Genomic DNA, 18,622 nt, shown 5'->3' on the forward strand with positions numbered 1-18,622 from the left:
AGAAAACACAACTATGTCACTTCAAGGGTGAGTCGGATAAGGTATTTATTCAAGACTTACATTTCTTTTAAAAACAATTACTTTTGATATGTATCTAAAGCATCTCCTCTGTCATTTAGGATAAAAACAGATTAAGCTTTTACTCAGTAATGAATTAGGCGCCCTAACATTCTAGGCAGCTCATAGAGTGTGTGTTTGCAGAAAACTAAAGAAAAATCCTGTGACCAAGAATCACAAGTTAAAATTTTCTTTGAAATGGAAATACTCTAAGGGAGGAATTGGTTACTGGAGCTTAAAAAAGACACTGAAAGTGCGAGAGAGGTTTCCCCTTCCTAGAAATGTGAGCTTGGGCCCCGGCAGAGGACCCGAGGAGGATCTGGAACAGGAGATTAAAATAATCCCAGAATGCAAGGCATCTCTGAAAGCACCAGCGGGATGGAGACAGTGGCAGCTCCGGGAAGGGAACAGTGTGTGGACCCAGGAAGGGCATCTTGGCCACTCTCTCTCTTTCCTGGGCGCTGGTCCCATCTCAGAAATCTTTTTCTACTCTGGGCTTAATTTTATTTTTGTCTTTCAAATTGTTAAAGTATAACTCTCATTCCAGAATAGCTTTTTTTCTCATAAAAAATAGCAGATGGTTTATTTAAGTAGTAGCTATAAAGAGTATTTTAAGTCTATTGGGCTGTTCAGTAATAAGTTAAGGCCCTCGATGGGGTCATTCTACTCAGAAGAAGCAAAGACCAACCGGCAGATAGGTGTTCAGGGATGGGGGTGTGCCCAGTATGGGAGCTGGTCACTTGTGTTCTCAGTGGGAACCTGGAATTCATGACTAGTCTAGTTTTTTATCTCTATCTATCTATCTATCTATCTATCAAGTTTGTTTATTTATTTATTTATGTTTTTATGTATTTATGTATTTATTTATTTGTGTTGAGAGAGAGAGAGTGCGCACACTCAATGGGGGAGGGGCAGAGAGACCGAGGGAGAGAGAATCCCACGCAGGTTCTGTGCTGTTAGCACAAAGCCTGACATGGAATTTCGACTCATGAACTGTAAGATCGTGACCTAAGGTGAAATCGAGAGCCAGATGCTTCACCTACTAGGGTCCCCAGGTGCCCCAAAGTATCCTTTTAAACCCATCCGAGCAGGAGGGAGCGAGAGAAGCCGGAAGTGCTAGCACATGATCATTGTTATGGGCTGAATGTTTGTGTTTCCTCCCTGCCCCCACTGAATTCTTACTTTGGACCACCACGTGATGGCCTTTGGAGATGAGGCCTTTGGGAGGTAATTATGTTTGTATCGGGTCATACGTAGGGGTGGCCCCCATGATGGGAATCACTGCTCTTCTGAGAAAGGGAAGAGAGCCCTCTCTCAAAGCTCTGTGAGCACATAGTGAGAAGGTGGTGTTCTACAAGTCAGGAGGAAGGCCCTCACCAAGAACTGAATCTGCCTGCACCTTGATCCTGAACTTCCAAGCTTCTAGAACAGTGAGAAATAAATGTCTGTTGTTTAAGCCACCCCATCAATGGCATTTTATTATAGCAACCCAAACTAATACATTCGTGAAAAGCAAGAGTTTTAGAAAAAGATCAGGTTGGGCCAAGTACACCTCTCTGTGCCCTCGGGCAAGTTACTGACCTGTCTGACCCCCAACTTTCTTACCTGCAAAATGGGTATGATGAAGTACCCACCCAATGAGGCAAGGGACTTGTTGGACAGACAGCAAGCTCAGAATCACTTGTCCTGACTTTAGCGGCCACCATCTTGTGGGAATGGTAGCCATCAAGAAGTGGGCGTTTCCTGGCTGGGGAAATGTTATGTGGAATGGTGTGGTGCTTTCCCGATTCTAAATCAATAATCTTCAGTTCTTCTAGTAAACATTCTTCAGTAGGCCTTCGGCTGTGGTCCAGAGGTTTTAATAATGCTCAGTTCCTGCCCTCAAGGGGCCTGTGGTCTCTAAGGAGGAATGACAGAGAAGCATTCCTGTTTCAATACATTACCACCAGGTTGGAAGTCAGAGGATCCTGGGTCATCGTGGGAGTGCACGGAGAGTTGGCGTCCAGAAAGGCTTCCTGGAGGAGGTGGTTCCTCCATATGTAACATATTCTTCTCAAGTCCACCACTTCATTCTTCCCAAGAAAAAGAAGGGAAATTCAGGTCTTAGTATATGTATCCATTAATTATTCCACATACGCCAAAGTCTATCAGCCCTCTAATAAATCAGTTACTTGATTGGAAACCTACTTTCAAACTACTACTACAGAAAATTCCCCCTTGCAAAATGATGGCAGGCTTTAAAGCCTCGCAGTATTTGCACACGTGAAGCAGCTTGTTGCAAGCTTTAATTTAGCATTGAAAGATAATCCTGTTCTTACTGACAGTCCACTGTTGTGTTTATTCAATGGGATGATTTGGGAAAATCGCGAAACCAGGCTCCCTGTAGCCTCTCGTAGCCCCGTGGTTCCTACCCTCGGCTAACCGGCCGCTCGGAGGCATCAGAGGCCGTCCCTGGCGGTGGGAAGTAGATGGAGCAGGCCAGAACCGGCCAGCAGACTGCTTTGACCCTGGGCAGAGGCGTGACTGATGAGCCAGTAGTGGACAAGTTTAGTCAACTGACATCTGGTCATGAGCCTCTAGAAAATATTTGTATTTTTCCCACATTATTCTCGTAGTGTTTTCATATTCAGCAAGCGTATTTCCAAATTGTTTTCTTATGAACAGTTGTATTACTATTTCATTCCTTGACTGCATGATTCAGGTTTGAGTTTCTCTTTCTTTTTCTTCGCAGATGTGGGAGGAGGCCATTGCTCTGGGTAAGGAACTTGCTGAACAGTATGAAAACGAGATGTTTGATTACGAACAACTCAGCGAATTGCTGGTAGGTCTTCTTTTCTTTCTAGTGAAGTAAACACAGGCAATCCACGCTTGTTTTTCTGGGATTTCCCTTCCCGTTTTGACGTTGGGATTCCCCTCAGGCCTTCTGTGGGCTTGGCCATGGTCCTCCATTTTGTCCAGGATGAGAGTCTTGATGTATTTGCTGACCGATTCTGGCTCACGAGCACTCACGTTTATTCCCAACTGAGCTTTGGTAACCAGACTAAAGCTGTAAACAACCGCTGACCCCACATGTACAGAGCTCTTGGTGGCCTCAGAGTCTCTGAGAACCTCTGCTGGTTTAAAACTGACCCCGTCTACAAGGTAGGTGGGTGAAGGGAGAGTAACCCAGATCTTTCTCCTGCTACAGACACTGTTTGTATTCAGCAGATCTACTTTATGATGGTATATATAATATTTATCATTAATTTAGACCAGAATTCTGCCCTCTTAAATTCCTCTTTAATGTGGCCCAGTATCTAACTGATACCAGTTTTTAAAATACTAAAGACCAGCCACTTAATCAGAAGGAAAACCATTTCTGTGGCACCTCTTTGGTTTTTGAGAACACAGATAAATCATACTGGTTACTGAGTTTCGCTCTTTTGGGCAGATTCCCTGCTCAACACTGGGGGTGAGGGACAAATTCTGTCCAAGCCGTGCGTCGAGGTATCCAGATGCACCAGGCGCGTGGCACCTCCCTCATCGTCATCTTCCCACCCAACTGGCATTGCCAAAGCTTGTAGAGCCCACTGGAAGATTCTAGAAGAACAAATGCTCAAATGCACTATTCAAACCTGAAATGTTCTTTCTTCCTTTCAGAAAAAACAGGCTCAGTTTTATGAAAACATCGTCAAAGTGATAAGACCTAAGCCTGACTATTTCGCTGTTGGCTACTACGGACAAGGATTCCCCACATTCCTTCGGGTAAATTTTGATTCTGTTTAATCGAAGCCAAGATTGCTGCCTGGGCAGAGAGCCCCTTCCCATTCTGAGGAACGATTTGGACTTTGCATCCGTGGGTCGCAGTCTGACTCTGTACTCTTAATAGCTTTGCACTTAGCTTAGGGTGTGAGAGAAGGGCTGATAACATTTTCTTTGGTTGCATATAAGCTTTCCATCTGAACTTCCCTAAACAGAACTCTCCTTCAGAGATTTAGGTGTGTTTTTTAAATTGTGGTAAAATACAGGTGACATAAAATTTGCCACCTTAACCAATTTTAAGGGTACAGTTCAGTGGCACTAAGCACATTCACATTGTTGTGCCATCATCCATCTCTGGAACTTTTTCATCTTTCCATCCTGAAATTCTGTACCCAAGGCAACAGTGACTCCACGTTCCCTCACCTCTCAGCCCCTGGCAGCACCGTTCTACTTCCTGTCTCTATGAATTTGCCTTTTCTAGGTACCTCATAAAGTGAAATCATACACTGTTTGCCCTTTCGTGTCTGACCTATTTCCCTTGACATACTGTCTTCAAGGTTTATCCATGTCGGAGCATGGATCTGAATGTCACTTCTTTTTATGGCCGAGTATTCCATTGTATAGATATACCACAGTTTTGTTGATCCATTCTTCCTTCAATGGACGTTTGGGTTGTTTCGGCTATGGTGAATCATACTGCCGTGAACATGTGTATTTTTAATTATGTGAGAAATTGTAAGGGGATTTTTCTGGTCACATTGCTGGGGACTCTGAATCACCTTCCATTCCTTAGATAGGCATGTGCTGTGCGACACGGGATTGAAGAAATACTGTGATCGGCAGCCAAATGCCCATTTCTTAGCACTCGTGAGGCCAGAGGAGAAATTGTGTACATAAATGCTGCTTGACCTACTAGTAGAATTGTTTAAAGTTTCTCTTGGATGCCATTGACCAGTGGGCCATGATTTCCTGTCATTTCTTAAGACATTTTTTGAAGGCACATGGTTTTCTCTTATTCTGGGAGACCACAGGTGATCCCTCTGGTTTGGGGAAAGCAGGATCTCTTGTCTAGAGCATAGCTGTGTGGGGCAGTTAGATCCAGGAAGGAGATTTTCCCAGTCCCGGAGCTGTGTTCCTTTGACCCTGGTGGTTCTGATTGCACAGACGCTCCTGACGTCCCTTCATGCCGCCACCAGCAGGAAGGACTTACTTGCTGAGGACCTGTCATTGTTGATGTGACATCAACAAGTGAGCCTCCCAGGTCTGGTCTGCTTCAGAATGTGACCTGTTGATTTGTCCACTCACTGAAGGTCTGGGGTGACTGGGGCATCTGTCCCTACCCTGTCCCTGCTGGTGTGTCCTCTCTCCTTGACACCTCAGCTTTTCTCTTGCAGCTGTGGCACCACATGCCCGGGACAGCAGTTGACCAGAGACCCAGATTTTGGAGAAAATCTTCTTCCCAAAGAATGAGTAAAGGACATTTGGTTATAAGCCCTAAATTAGGGAGGATTTTGAAGTTAACTACATTTTATTTTGAAGAAGTTTATTTATTCTGAAAGATAGAGAGAGAGAGAGAGAGAGAGAGAGAGAGAGAGAAAGAGAGAGAGAGAGAAAATCCCAAGCAGGCCTTGTGCTGTCAGCACAGAGCCTGACGTGGGGCTCAATCCTGTGAACCATGAGATCGTGACCTGAGCCGAGTTCCAAGAGTCTGACACTTAACCAACTAAGCCACCCAGGGGCCCCTGAAATTGACCACATGTAAATAAAAAACCAAGCTGAAGAATATTATGAGCTTGGAGTTGACATTGTTAAAGGCTTTCATTAAGGTGTATAGATCTGTATGTGTGACCCCATGTATGTGTCTCTAAGAGAGAGATCGAGCCTAAATCATGGCTGTGCTGAGGTGTTACAGTGTGTGTGGCCCTCTGTGGACAGTGCTGTGACTTCCCCACTACTCACTATGCCTCTGCCCTGGCTTCCTGACGTGCCGGTGGGCGGGGCGGGCACTTTGCGGTCCCTGAGCCAATGGATGCCTGGCGTGTAAGTGGGCTGGGAGGGCACACACGATGTGTGTGCTCCGGGGACCGCACTGGGTCATCTCCCCTGTCAAAAGGACAAAATGCAAAGTGTGAATAAAGGGTTTAACGGGCATGATTAATATTGAACTGACTTCCCCGCCACACCTGAATAATTCTGCAGGACTATAGCAGTATATTTATTATGCTTCACAGATCCCCTAGCAGGGGTCAATCTGACAATGACATTAGCGGTTACAAAAACTCAGGGAAAATGTTTGGCTGTTTAATGCCCCCGAGGAACTAACTGTCCCTTTTGCTTTGTTTTTCTTTAAGAATTAGTCTCGTTGGCTTCTGGGTTTGCCTTTTTTGGTTGTTTGTTTGCTTTCATGTTAATATTTATGGTTCTTCCAAGGAATAAATATCTTTGACTATATATACATTTCCCCCTTGTTTTCATGTTTGAAGGGACTGCTTCAGAATGCAAAATAATTGACATTTCTAGAAAATGTTAGTAGTGCTTTCATCTATAACTCACTAGTGTTTTTCTATTAAAGTCTTTATATACATTTTATTATTATGTCTTTCTTCTAGTGTAAAGCATAATAAATTCATGCGAGTTTTGTAGTGGCCTGTTAATACATTAAATCTTCCTGAATTTCTGAAATGTTTGGCTTTATATAGCTTTAAAAGATGCCCACACTGTGTATTTATATTTCTAATTAAGGCTACATATTACTTTGGTTTCTGCTTGACATTATTTTTTTAGAGAAAGAGAACATTTTTCTTCTATAATGGGTACTTTAAGACATACCTAAGCACAAAGTGAAAAAAATATTCAATTCTTAAACTGTTCCTTCTTTAGTGATTTATGGGGACCCAGAATAAGTCGGGACTAGGGAAGGAAAGAAATTGAGTACCATAGGATCTCTCTTTATCTTTTGAAAATTCATTAATTAGACAAATTTTAGTTTGACTTCGAACTCAGTCTCTAGGAGGTAAGCGTAAGAATATTCCGTGGGGTGCTATTCTGTGGGCTTTCTGCCTTTCCTCCGCTCTGGCACCTGGCCAGCCAGGGTCAGGACGGATACCAGGGCTGCACCTGACTCATGACCAGCCAGGCTGGGCCTCTTGCTCAGCCGACAGATCCTGTGAGGAAAAGCATCGGCCCCCAGCCTCCTGTTTCTTCGGTCCCTTGGCGCCTTTTCCTTGTTGCCATCTTCCTTTAGGGTCAGACAGCCCTAGGGGTGAGGCAGGATGTTGGGGGGCCGGGGGTGTAGGCCCCAGAGTCAATGGTAGTGTCGCATCGCCCATTGCCACCTTTCTGTGACTCAGTTGACACTCAGAAGACACTGTTGGATCTGTGAAGGTTCACAGAACTTTTACATCTTAGAATCCGAAAATTCCTTAGAGGTATGTTTACTGAGTGTGTCACACCTGGACAGAAATGGCCTCAACAAGGCAGCCTGCCTAAGGAAGAAGGCTCACCGGCCTAACACCCACCCCTGAGGTCACCCCACCATCTAACACCACCCCCAGATGGACTCTCCAGCTTGGGATTTATGGAGGTGACAATGTGTCATTTGAGATGGACAGTAGCCAGGTTTTGTTTTTTTTTTTTAATCTTTATTTATTTTTGAGACAGAGAGAGATATAGTGCAAGTGAAGGAGGGGGAGAGAGAGAGAGGGAGTCACAGAATCCAAAGCAGGCTCCAGGCTCTTAGCTGTCAGCACCGAGCCCGACGCGGGGCTCAGACTCACCAACCCCAAGTTCATGACCTGAGCTAAAGCCGGATGCTTAATTGACTGAGCCACCCGGACGCCCCCAAAAGCCAGTCTTTAGAAGGAGAACTCTGATGTTGAACCTGTCATTCGTCACTGGGTAATCGTTGGTACAGCACTGAAGGGGCAGTGAGGGCAGTCCTCCCATCGGCCTCCGGTCTCTCCCCACTGGGGAGGCTGCGGTCCTTGCACCTCCCTACTTTGTTCTAGACCCCTTTCCCTGTGGTTCTGCTGGTCGCTTGGCTGTGTCCTCTAGGCGACAGCTGGGAACATCGTGCTCAGGCTCAGAGGCCGCACCTCAATCTCACGCTCTCTTAAATTCCTCTCGGCAGGATGAGAGCTATTTAATTAGGACACCGTGATGCCCCTGCCCTGGTGCTTGTACCCTCTCTCGCCACCTCATGCCCACTAGAGGGTGGGCCCTGATTGCTCACTTGGTTCTTGGTGGTTATTTTGGTTGATTGTCACTGTTAAGGCTGAAATCCACCCGCCGGCTTTGGTAATGTGTTCAGTGCTTCGTAAACACTATTAACTTATGTGGCTCCTGTTTGCGTGTTCTTGATTAATAAGGCCAGTGTAATTACAAGCTGTTTTTCAATTCAATGGCTTTTTAAAGAAAACTCTCAAGCAGATTTTGAAAACCAGTGCATTTGTGTGTGAACTTGTCCTGACCTTCCCCCGTGGTGTTATTTAATGAATGTCACTGTTTCCAGGGGAAAGTTTTCATTTACCGAGGGAAGGAGTACGAACGCAGGGAAGATTTTGAAGCTCGCCTCTTAACTCAGTTCCCCAACGCAGAGAAAATGAAGACGACATCTCCCCCAGGCGACGACATCAAAAACTCGCCTGGCCAATGTATCCTTTAAGACAACCCCGCGGGACAGGATGTGATCTCAGCGCCGTGGGCCTGGGTGGTTGGGTGTACTTGGGGGCGTTGTCATGCCTGATGTCCATGCTGCCTTGTGATCCTTAACCCTCTTCACCCTTAGACATTCAGTGCTTCACCGTAAAGCCCAAACTTGACCTGCCCCCGAAATTTCACCGGCCTGTGTCAGAGCAGATCGTAAGGTGAGCATCCCATTCCTCCTGCCCAACATACGGATGATGAAAGACTGTGCACAGATCTCTTACTAAGAATTTCCCCCTCGAAAGGATGGATTTTAGGCTTTGGTGAGCTTTCCAGATGCTCCGTTTACTTTGAAGAGCAAGAGAAGCAAATTATTCTGAGCATCAAAACAGTGAGGGAAGAAGTTAGTAATGTGTTGCCGGAGGGTACCAGAACTATTCCTTTCCTGATGTGGGGAGGCCGGGAAAACTTGGGAGGGCGGAGGGGGCACTCTGGTCTCCGTGTGACCCACCCAGCCCCACACCCAGTACCTCTGAGTCCCCGTGCGTGGGGAGGGCCGGACTGTTTGCACGCTGTGTGACAGGAAAAGGGATTGGGACTTTGCTTTTTTTGGGTGCAGAACCCCTTGACCCCTGCACCACCACGATTGTATAACATGGGATCATAAGGCAGATTTTTAGACTCACTAGTCGGCTATCCAAATCTGAGGTTTTGTGCCTCTCCGTTGAACTGCACCCGACTTAGCAATGCTGTAGAAACACTCTGCTTTAGATGTTTCTTTGATATTAAGAATTTTGTTTTCTATGTGATGCATGTTCTGGTTAAGAAATTAACCTCTTCAATGGCCTGATAGTGCTCCGAATCTGTTTCTTTCGTATCCTGAAGTCTGGTGGGTTGTGTTCTTCCTCAAAATTCACTCTCCTCTCTTTAACCTCTTGTTAGCCATAATGGAAAGGCAGCCAGGGTTCTGTATTGATGAACGATTGCTTCCACAAGGCACACATTTTGAGGTTTGCCACAGTCTATCTCAGCAAGAGGCATTGGAGCAAATAGTGAACGGTAGCTTATGCTTAGCTGCTTCCCTGTGATGTGGGGAGGCCACCTGCCTTTCAGTGCAGGGGACGAGTAAGTCGGGCTCTCGTATACGTGTGGAAGCCTCCCCCTCCCCAGGGACAGAAGGTACACGCCTGTACCATGCATGCATGTCTCGCTGCTTGTAGGCCCTGCCTTCTGTAGACCTGAAACCAAGGTACGCAAGGCCTTTTTAAAAATAATAAACACATACTTTAAAATTTTTTAATAACTTATTAATAACTAATTGTTGATTCACTATATGAAAGTGATAAATTATGAATGAAGATGTTGAAGAGCGGGGAGCTCAGGCCTGTTGCCACCCTCCTTGCTTCCCCTCTTCTCTGTGTGTGCCCGTCTCTTACTCAGCATCTTTTCTCCCCGGAAGGTTTCCAGGGACAGGGAAGAGGCAAAACCTCAGGGTAATTTTTCCACCCGCCAACATCTCTCTTCCAAGCCTGGCGGGGAGAGAAAGCCACAGCCATCGCTCCGGGTCAAGGTTGGGGATATTTTAAGGGATGCAGTGACCTGTCGCCAGGCCAGACCCCACGTCTGAAAGCAGATCAGCCGCGTTGGGGGTTAAATGTCTAACGATCTATCTGTCTCTATACAGTTTTTACAGGGTGAACGAGGTCCAGCGATTTGAATATTCTCGGCCGATCCGCAAGGGAGAGAAAAACCCAGACAATGAATTTGCGGTAAGAAAGAACAACCAAAAAAATCCCAAAGAACTCATCCCGCCGCCTGCGAAACTGCCGGTGGAGAACGGGCCTCAAAGGCGAGCACGGTGCAGCGTTAGAGGTCTTTGTGGCCTGGGTGCAGAAATCCCAAAACCAAACCCTAACCCCTTCAAATGTAGTGAAATGATGAACATCTCACGAAGGATGTGGCCAAGGCCTTCCAAGTTATCAGAAAGGGCAAGTGCTGTGGTCCCACTTCTTGCGCTCCGGGCACACTTGCTTCCCTCCTGGACTTCTCTGAGTTGTCTCCGTCTGGGCCCCCGGGGCCGGGAACACCCTGCTGGTGGTGCCTCTGATACAAACAGGCACACGGAGGGGCCGAGCCCTTTATGCAGCTGTTTGCAGATGACAAGCAGTCAGAGGTGAGCAGGGCAGAGACCCGGATGCTCGCTGTCCAACGCCTGAATTTCCCTGAAGCACAAGGTAACAGGTGCACCCGGATACCACTGAGTCGTGGGCCGGGTAATTCTCTGTGACGGGGCCACAGCATCCCTGACCCTCTACCTGATCGATGCTGGTGGCACCTCCCTAGTTGTGGCAACCAATCACACGCTGCCAAATGTCTGTCCCCTGCATTAGTCACGGAAATGTTAGCACAGATTTTTGCAGCCTTTTAAAAAATGCGCCTACAGCTGGTTGAATGGATTCCATTTGCAAAGAATAAATCAATTCTTTGAAAAAAAGCACAGTTTTTTTAAACGTTAACATTTCTCCCTCCTTCTGCCCTGCAAACCTCCTCTGGAAATCCCTAGACAGGGAGGCATTGGCCACGGGGACCCTCGGTGGGGGACCGGTGGCACTGCTGGGAACCACGTCCCCCTGCCTGCGGTCAGGAGGGGTACAGACGGCGAAAGGTCAATTACAGCATGCTGCTGGCCCGGAGAGAAGTTTGGAGCCCTTCCAGCAAAGTTGCCTCTACCCAGCCTCCCCTTGAAGCCCTAAGTTTCCTGGACTCTTCGGTCCTCAGGGCAATGCCTGACAGCGTCCAGTCACAGCGCTGGAGGGCCCTTCCTGTGTGTCCGCTTGAGTTTGTATTCCGCGAACTCTAGTCTTTCCCACGGAGCACGCCGGTTTCTCCAAACGAAGACTGTGCTTCTTGGTTAATGCCGGCATCCCGGGCCTACTTGGTAACTGGTCACTGTGGCGTGGCCTGTAATAGGGAGGGGACGAGTGAGGCACTGCCCAATCAAGACACCAGCGCCAAGGGCGGTGGCTTTCTGGCGGTCTCTGTCAGGGTCCCGTGGCAACAGCACTATCGTTTATGGAGCGTCTCTCGACTGTGGGATTTATGGGCAGTTTCTTGAACTTCCCTCACACCTCTCATATCCAGCAGTCATGTATGTTCTCCTACCGTAAAGAAAGAGGCACAAGGAGGTCAAGCAAATTGCCGATGGGTGTGCAGCCAATTGGGATAAAGCTCGGAATAACCGAGACTCCTGACATTTGGGGCTGCACTAAAGCCTCGGGGGCTGTGCTCCTTCTAAATGGCCCTGAAATCCCCTAATGGCCCTGTTAGGCCCTCACACTTGGAGGAGGCTTTCAGAAGCCACAGGATTTAGTCTTTCACACACCGGATAAAGCCTAAGGCTTCCAGATAAGCATGAGGCTTTTTGCAGCCATGAGAAGCCAGGCTCGGCCCTGGCTCCAGGGGCCGGGCACCGGGAAGGCTGTCCCCACCTGGCCCAGCACTCGGGGTGGCCACTCAGCAAGGGGTGAAGCTCTGGGAGCCAAAGGGCTAGGGAGGAGGGAGGCGGAGAGAGAGCGCCGGAGTTAGCCAGAGCTGGCTGGTCAGGAAGCCCGAGGTGGAACCCTGGGACCCTACCCAGGCTGTGTTGGCCCCTGGGGACGCCCCGCAGGCGTGGTCCGGATGCTCTCAGGGCACAGGCTGCTGTTTTCTAGGACAGGCACCTGAGGGAGCCAGGTGCTTCTTCCTGCGGCCAGAAGAAGCTTTAGCTGGGGAGACAGGAGGGAGGCCTCGGCTGGGCCCCTTCCCTCTCCCCTCTGGAGCCTCAGAAGCCAGGGATAGAAGCCTCTCTGAGATCCGGTCCAGCTCTCTGGAATTGCTGACATTCCACTGTCCCAGCTCTTTATGTCAGGACCGCTGCTGACAGCGTCGCACTGCCCAGCGATGGCCCATTGTAGGGACGAGGTTGCCACAAGCTGGACGCTGGCAGAAGGCGGGCGGCGGGTAAGACCCCTTGCACGGGCTTCTGCGCAGCGTGCGGTTACATTTACTGGCTTGAAGCAGTTTCCCACAGTACATAATGTACTATTCTACGAAGAATATGGATTATAAAATGGTAGTTACTGGCAATATGCGTGTTTTGTCACGCTTAGTAAGAAGTCTTGAGCAACCGATACTAAAATTGTTTAAGCCATCATCTCTGATTTTTTCCATATCCTTAGTGTTTCATGTAAATGGGTATTGGTTGTGCAAGAGAAAAATGTAAGCCTGAAATACGGATTGATTCATATCAGAAAAAGTGACTAAGGTTTTCCTTAAAGCCTTTCTGCCTTTGAGTGTAACGCGAAGTATGGCTAATGGAGAAGTCCTTGGAGCCTTTCCACAAACCTATTTCCTCAGAGGGAGCTTCCCTCATTTTGACTTCCAGAACTCTCCCTGACTCTCCTGGTCTGTTTTCTTTGCCCAAATGTCAGAGAGGCTGGCACCCTTGGCCAACAAAGCAGGGGACACTGCTGGGCCTCGTGTGACCATCTGACCGATAAGCGGAGCCTTGGTCTTAACCTCGGAGCAGACCTGCCCCGCAGAGCACGTGGAACGGCCACTTGCGATCCATCCTGGGAAGAGCTGTCCTGCCCGGAGGACTTTGCCTCACAGAGACTTGTCACCCTGCTCACACCCTTCTCCTGACAAATACCATGTGTGTGTTCCCTTTGCAGAACATGTGGATCGAGAGGACCATATATACAACAGCGTACAAATTACCTGGAATTCTAAGGTGGTTTGAGGTCAAATCTGTTTTCATGGTAAGGATACCCCCCAGAAGGGACCCCGTCCTATACCCTCTCTTCCGGGGTGCGGTACGCACGCCGCGACCCCAGGTCAGACGAGACTTAACCCGCAACCAGCCCGTGAGTTCCTCGGGGTATCAGCCCTCCCCGTCCACGAAGGTTGTAGCAGAAATGCTGGGGGATCACAACCAGGTCTGGCTTACAAGGAAACCAGGATGAAGATTTCGTTTCTCCTTCCGAAATATGTAAAGCCAGTCGTCGCTGCACTGTTTTGACAGCTCTCTCTGTTAACTACATGAAAAGTTTAAGACAAGTTCCAATTTACATCCACGTTTTAAGGTCTTTCTTCCTGATGGTTTTATTGCCATTTACATGACAAACAACTTGATTAATAGTACTTGCTCATTTCAAATAAAAGTAGCTCGAGAATATACCCCTCATACCCCTCGCTGGCACTTTTTAAAGAAATAATGACTCACATCTCATTAGCTAAACTTTTTTGCCTTGCCTCAGTGGTGAGCTATGGGGCAGTCTCTTCTACCCCAGCCAGAAGCAGGCAGAGGATTCCTACTGAATCTATAGACGTATCAGGGAGTGGCATTTGCCTGGATAAAGAGATCTGATTGAAATGTGTCTGTTTTCTCCTGTGTCTAATGCCTTTTGTTTTCAGCCAGCAGGATCTTATCCAGAGGGGTGGTGCCTACCATTTAGTTTAGAAGGAGGCCCCCTGGAAACTCCCGATTTGGTTCCTGAATGTGGCTGGAGCCTCTCTTCTCAGCCCTGTTTCCCCTCGTGTCCCTCAGCCATGCCAATCAGAGCTCTGGGCCACATCCGCACCCCCCATTCCCAGGTGCCCCCTCCTCCTTCTCTGGAGCCCCGGGTCTCTCTGCCTGTCCCTGCCTTGGGCACTTCCATTTTCTGCTCTGGGAGCTCCCGCTCCGGGCCCCCCATAGCACCCAGGCAGGCCCTGATGGATGGAAGGCTCAGATTTGTGGCAGGTGGCAGAAATGCAAGCCTTTGCTGGCACCATTTAGAGCTGGTGACGTACGTGTGTGAGAAGACAGAGTGGGGGACTTCGCATAAACAGGCACTAATCTTCCTAATGAGCCTCTGCCCAAAGCCCTCAGTAATCGGGGATTTCGTGAGCCAGCCAGATTTCCAGAGGAAGGCGCTTAACAGCTCGGAAGTGGAGAGGGGTGAGCCCCGACTTTCTGTAAAGATGTGGTTCCGCCACCGGCTCTGTTTGCCATTTTTAACAAACTAAGAGGCTGGAAGCTGAATAATCCCAGAGCGGCAGAACCGAGCTGCCGCTGCCGACACCTGCCTCCCCCACCCCCACCCCCCCACCCCCCGGCTTGTGCATGCCTCCTGGGACGGGCCGTCATGGGATGCATGTGGGGTGGCAGCTAGCCCTAGCTGTTGGACAAAAATAGGAAGCTGTTCCTTCTTGAGGCAAAGGGGATCCTCAGCAGGGAGTTAGCAGTGGGTCACAATGGAAAACCACCCTGCTGTGTTGACTTGGCAAAGCCGTGTGCCTGGGACGCTGCGTTCCAGGGTCTGACAAAGCCAGGGATGCGGCGACAATGGCGGTTGTGCGATACGTGCTGTTCAGGCTCGGGGACACCCGGGGGCAGCGGGCCCGCTGGCACGTGGCCAGCCACCTTTCTGTGTGTTACAGCCCGTCCATCAGCCCCCGGGCAGCACAGGGCCAGCAAAGCAGGTGGCTTCCCCCACGGTGATTCTGAACGTCCCTCTAGAATCTGGGACCGGCCGTGAGCAGACTTGTCCCTGCTCAAGTCCCCGCTCCCCCTGCTCCCCTCTGTCCAGCAAACACCCCCCCCCCCACCCCAGGAGGTGCAGCAGGAAGAAAGCAGGCTGTTCTGCTTTGCTCCTTGCTGCAGAGGCCCTGGGGTTCCCAGGCTCGGGTGGGGACCCATCCTGCCTCGTTGGGAAGGACCAAAATGATCGTGTGTTGAGATCACCCCTGGGTGTGGCTCTGTGGCCCAGCTGAGCATCTATCAGAGAGAGGCCTGGCGGGAAGGGGTCGTGACTGTTTTAAACCCGGCCGTGTTTTCATGACACCTTAGCTCTGAGCTAGCGAGGCGTGCTCGGCTGGGCCTTGCAGGGAGCTGCGGGCCCCCAGAGAGCAGAGGGCGTTTGCGGGATGGACGGCGGTCCCCTGCCTCCTACACTAAAGGTCCCGCCGACCAGTGGCAGGTTTTCCTACAAGGGGCCATTGGAAGTGGTGATGTGCTCTCCCTGGGATGGTGAAGCCATTCCCTCATAAGAGGGTATGGGATCTGATGTAGAGACCAGCATAGAGCCCTCCTCCGCCTCCCTGACCAAACAGGCACAGGGGGCTTACACAGTGCCTAGGCCTCCTGCCTCAGGGACACTGCCAGATTGCTCAAAATTTCTCAAAACCTTACCCATTTTTAAACAAGCAGATCACATGTGCAAACACATGCAGGCACACACGCATGTACACACACGCACCCACACACATATGCACACACACACATCAGAGCCAGACAGCCTCGTATGATCCCTTTGGGATTTGTGTGTGAGGGCCACGCCCTTGGAAATGCACAACGACACGATGCTAAAATACCCAGTTGCTGTTGTTTGGGTGATAAGGGACCCTTCCCAGCAAACCCCCCGGGAAGAAAGGTGCATGGGGGAATAGGAAGCCTGGCCCCAGTTGGAAATGCTCCTCACCAGAGGCCCCTGGTGCCGTGGACGCAGCTGGCCTCAAGTCACGTCTTCCTTCTTCCCCGCAGGTGGAGATCAGCCCCCTGGAGAACGCCATCGAGACCATGCAGCTGACCAACGACAAGATGAACAGCATGGTTCAGCAGCACCTGCACGACCCCAGCCTCCCCATCAACCCCCTCTCCATGCTCCTCAACGGCATCGTGGACCCTGCCGTCATGGGAGGCTTTGCGAATTATGAAAAGGCACGTGACATGCCCGCAGTACGGCCCTGTCCTGGGACAGACTGTCTCCAGACTCTTATGTCCAAGCCCTGAAACTTCGCTGCTCTCACTGACCGATCTCAGCAGGGACTGCGCCAAGGCCAGGCCGGGAGCTCCCAGAGGCGCCCTATGCCGGCTGTAGAAGGTCCAGGCCCGACCCCAAGTGTGACTCCCCTGGACATTGTCCCCCCCAGGTTGGGTTGATGGAGCTCTACAGAGCTGCCCTCAGGTGGCTTTCAAGAGTTCTGGAATCATTAAAAGCCAAGAGATAGAGTTTTAGCCAAAGACGAAAGAATTAGAACATCTGGGATAGGTGGGCATGGGAGGTAGGGGAAGAAGGACGACTGGTCTCCCTGGAAAATATCTCATTAGGAATGGGCAGAAGTCAAGGACACGGGGTGTGGTCCAGACCAGGAGTCTACATTTTTTTAAGTTCACTTATTTTGAGAGAGAGAGACAGACAGCACGAGCAGGAGAAGGGCAGATAGAGAGGGAGGGAGAATCACAAGCAGGGCCTTGGGAATCCCCCACGATCATGGCCTGAGCCAAAATCAAGAGTCGGCCATTTAATCGACTGAGGCCCCGGGACACCCCCGCTCCCTGTTTTAGTACTCAAGTCTGGAACTTGGCCGCGGCCATTCATTCCTTAGTGTCTGGGGCTGTTTTCCCGACCTAACAATGGCAGAGTCGAGGCCCTTCCCAGAAGAGTGTGCTGAGCCCTTTTCCAGAAGGAGTAAGAGCTGAGACAAAAAGGGCACCTCCGGAGAGCCGGCTAACAGGAGTGACTGTCCTGGGCAAGGAGGGAGCACTCTGCCCTCAGCAGCCGTTAGGTGTAGGGCAGGCCCAGGGCAGGGGGCAGGGTGGGAGTCAGGGGCAGGCAAACGGCTGGGGAGCCACCACCCAGCGGGCTGAGCGATCCAGGTCAGCTGTGGCTTTGCTGGCTTCCGAGGACAGAGGTGCCACCCTATGTCGCCCCCTGGGCTGCCCGTTCACTCCACTTGTTGCGTTGGACCTAACCAGACATTTCGCGCCGAGCGCTGGGGAAGGTCCATTCCCTGCGAGAGGCGGGTCTGTTGTATACCCGGTTCTGTCCCCAGGGTCAGGCGCAAAAACGTGGGTTGCGTGAGCGGCGTGCTGAGTGGCTCTCCCTGTCTCCACAGGCCTTCTTCACAGAGCGGTACCTGCAGGAACATCCCGAGGCCCATGAGAAGATTGAGAAGCTCAAAGACCTGATTGCATGGCAGGTAAATGTCTGATGGCCTCCCAGCTGGGCCGCAGCGGGGAGAAGAGCCGAGTCGAGACCCGCAGCCACCCAGGCCACCTCAGCACACATGCCACCCAGTGTGGACGTCGGCCACAGTGCGTGCAGCCATGTTTCTCCCCCGAGAACCACCCCCCACCCCCACCACCACCGCTGCCGTGAGTAACTCAACTCCTAGGCTGCAGTTGTGAATCTGAACACACAGAAAGTCCTCTCTTGCAAATGAGCCTGATCTGTCTCTGCCAGAAAATCTCTGTGTGGTGTTGACAGAACAGAGTATGAGAGGCCACAGCCTGTCCCTGGAAAGGCGCTCTCGCCCGTGCTGCCTACGTGGGAGGCACAGGTGGGCCACTGCAGAGCATCCACCCGTCATGTTCTCCCTGATGGGGGTCTGGGGGGGGTCCTCCTTTGTGTTCTCCCTGCTGTAATTCTGTATGTTGTTATTGTGCTTCTCCACTCCGGAGGCCTCTGAGTCTTTCCTTAGAGGGAACTGGTCTTAGAAGGACAGGTCCAGAGGGTGTCTTGTGTCCAGGGGGAAGTAACTTGTTCACTTCGTGAGCCTGGTGGGGGGCGGGGGGTACATCCAGACCGGTTCTCCTGGAGCTCTGTCTACACTTGCCGTGTACTGAGGACGGCTCACCTTCTCAGGCTCCGTTTTCTCATGTGGGTGGCGAGGAGGGTACTGGCTGACCTAATCCCCACACAGCAGGCTGAGTAAAGGGGGCTGAGGGAGGGTGGAGGCCGGGGTCACCCTGCGCCTGGCCAGCAGTAGACCCCAGGCCACTTTGTTGGGCCGGGGGTCCCAGGCTGCCACTTGGGGCCCTGACACAGGTGAGGCTGTACCTCTGAGGAGACATCTGTGTGGTCACTTTGACCCTGGCCTTCCCAGAGCCTCACCTCAGTGGCTTCTTTATCAGCAGCATGCTAGCCAGTGTGACCTCTCAGGGTCGAGTGGGGCTGAGCTCTGGATTTGAGCCGACTTACAATATATGTATGTTTCCTTGTAATAAAATATACCTAACATATAACGTAACATCTTAACCAATTCAGAGTAGGTTCGGCAGCATTAAGGACATTCACATTGTTGTGCAACCATCCCTTCCCTCCATCTTGCCATCTTGCCAAAAATCTCTTCGCTAACCCTCCGTTCTCCCCTCCCT

The 18,622-nt window shown here is 50.3% G+C and overlaps 1 protein-coding gene across 3 annotated transcripts in view; it reads left to right on the forward strand.

Annotated features, from left to right (window-relative positions):
- The window catches only part of DOCK1 (dedicator of cytokinesis 1), a 524,727-nt gene that overhangs the window by 480,294 nt on the left and 25,811 nt on the right, over window positions 1-18,622 (forward strand). For all 3 annotated transcript variants that reach the window (XM_027063392.2, XM_027063390.2, XM_027063391.2), the window contains 8 exons: window positions 2,789-2,878; window positions 3,697-3,801; window positions 8,309-8,450; window positions 8,585-8,663; window positions 10,127-10,211; window positions 13,155-13,241; window positions 16,007-16,183; window positions 17,362-17,445. In XM_027063392.2, coding sequence (XP_026919193.1) covers window positions 2,789-2,878; window positions 3,697-3,801; window positions 8,309-8,450; window positions 8,585-8,663; window positions 10,127-10,211; window positions 13,155-13,241; window positions 16,007-16,183; window positions 17,362-17,445 — 849 coding nt within the window. The remainder of the gene's footprint in view (window positions 1-2,788; window positions 2,879-3,696; window positions 3,802-8,308; window positions 8,451-8,584; window positions 8,664-10,126; window positions 10,212-13,154; window positions 13,242-16,006; window positions 16,184-17,361; window positions 17,446-18,622) is intronic.

The sequence above is a fragment of the Acinonyx jubatus genome, chromosome D2 (assembly GCF_027475565.1).
Source record: "Acinonyx jubatus isolate Ajub_Pintada_27869175 chromosome D2, VMU_Ajub_asm_v1.0, whole genome shotgun sequence".
NCBI classification, from domain to species: domain Eukaryota; kingdom Metazoa; phylum Chordata; class Mammalia; order Carnivora; family Felidae; genus Acinonyx; species Acinonyx jubatus.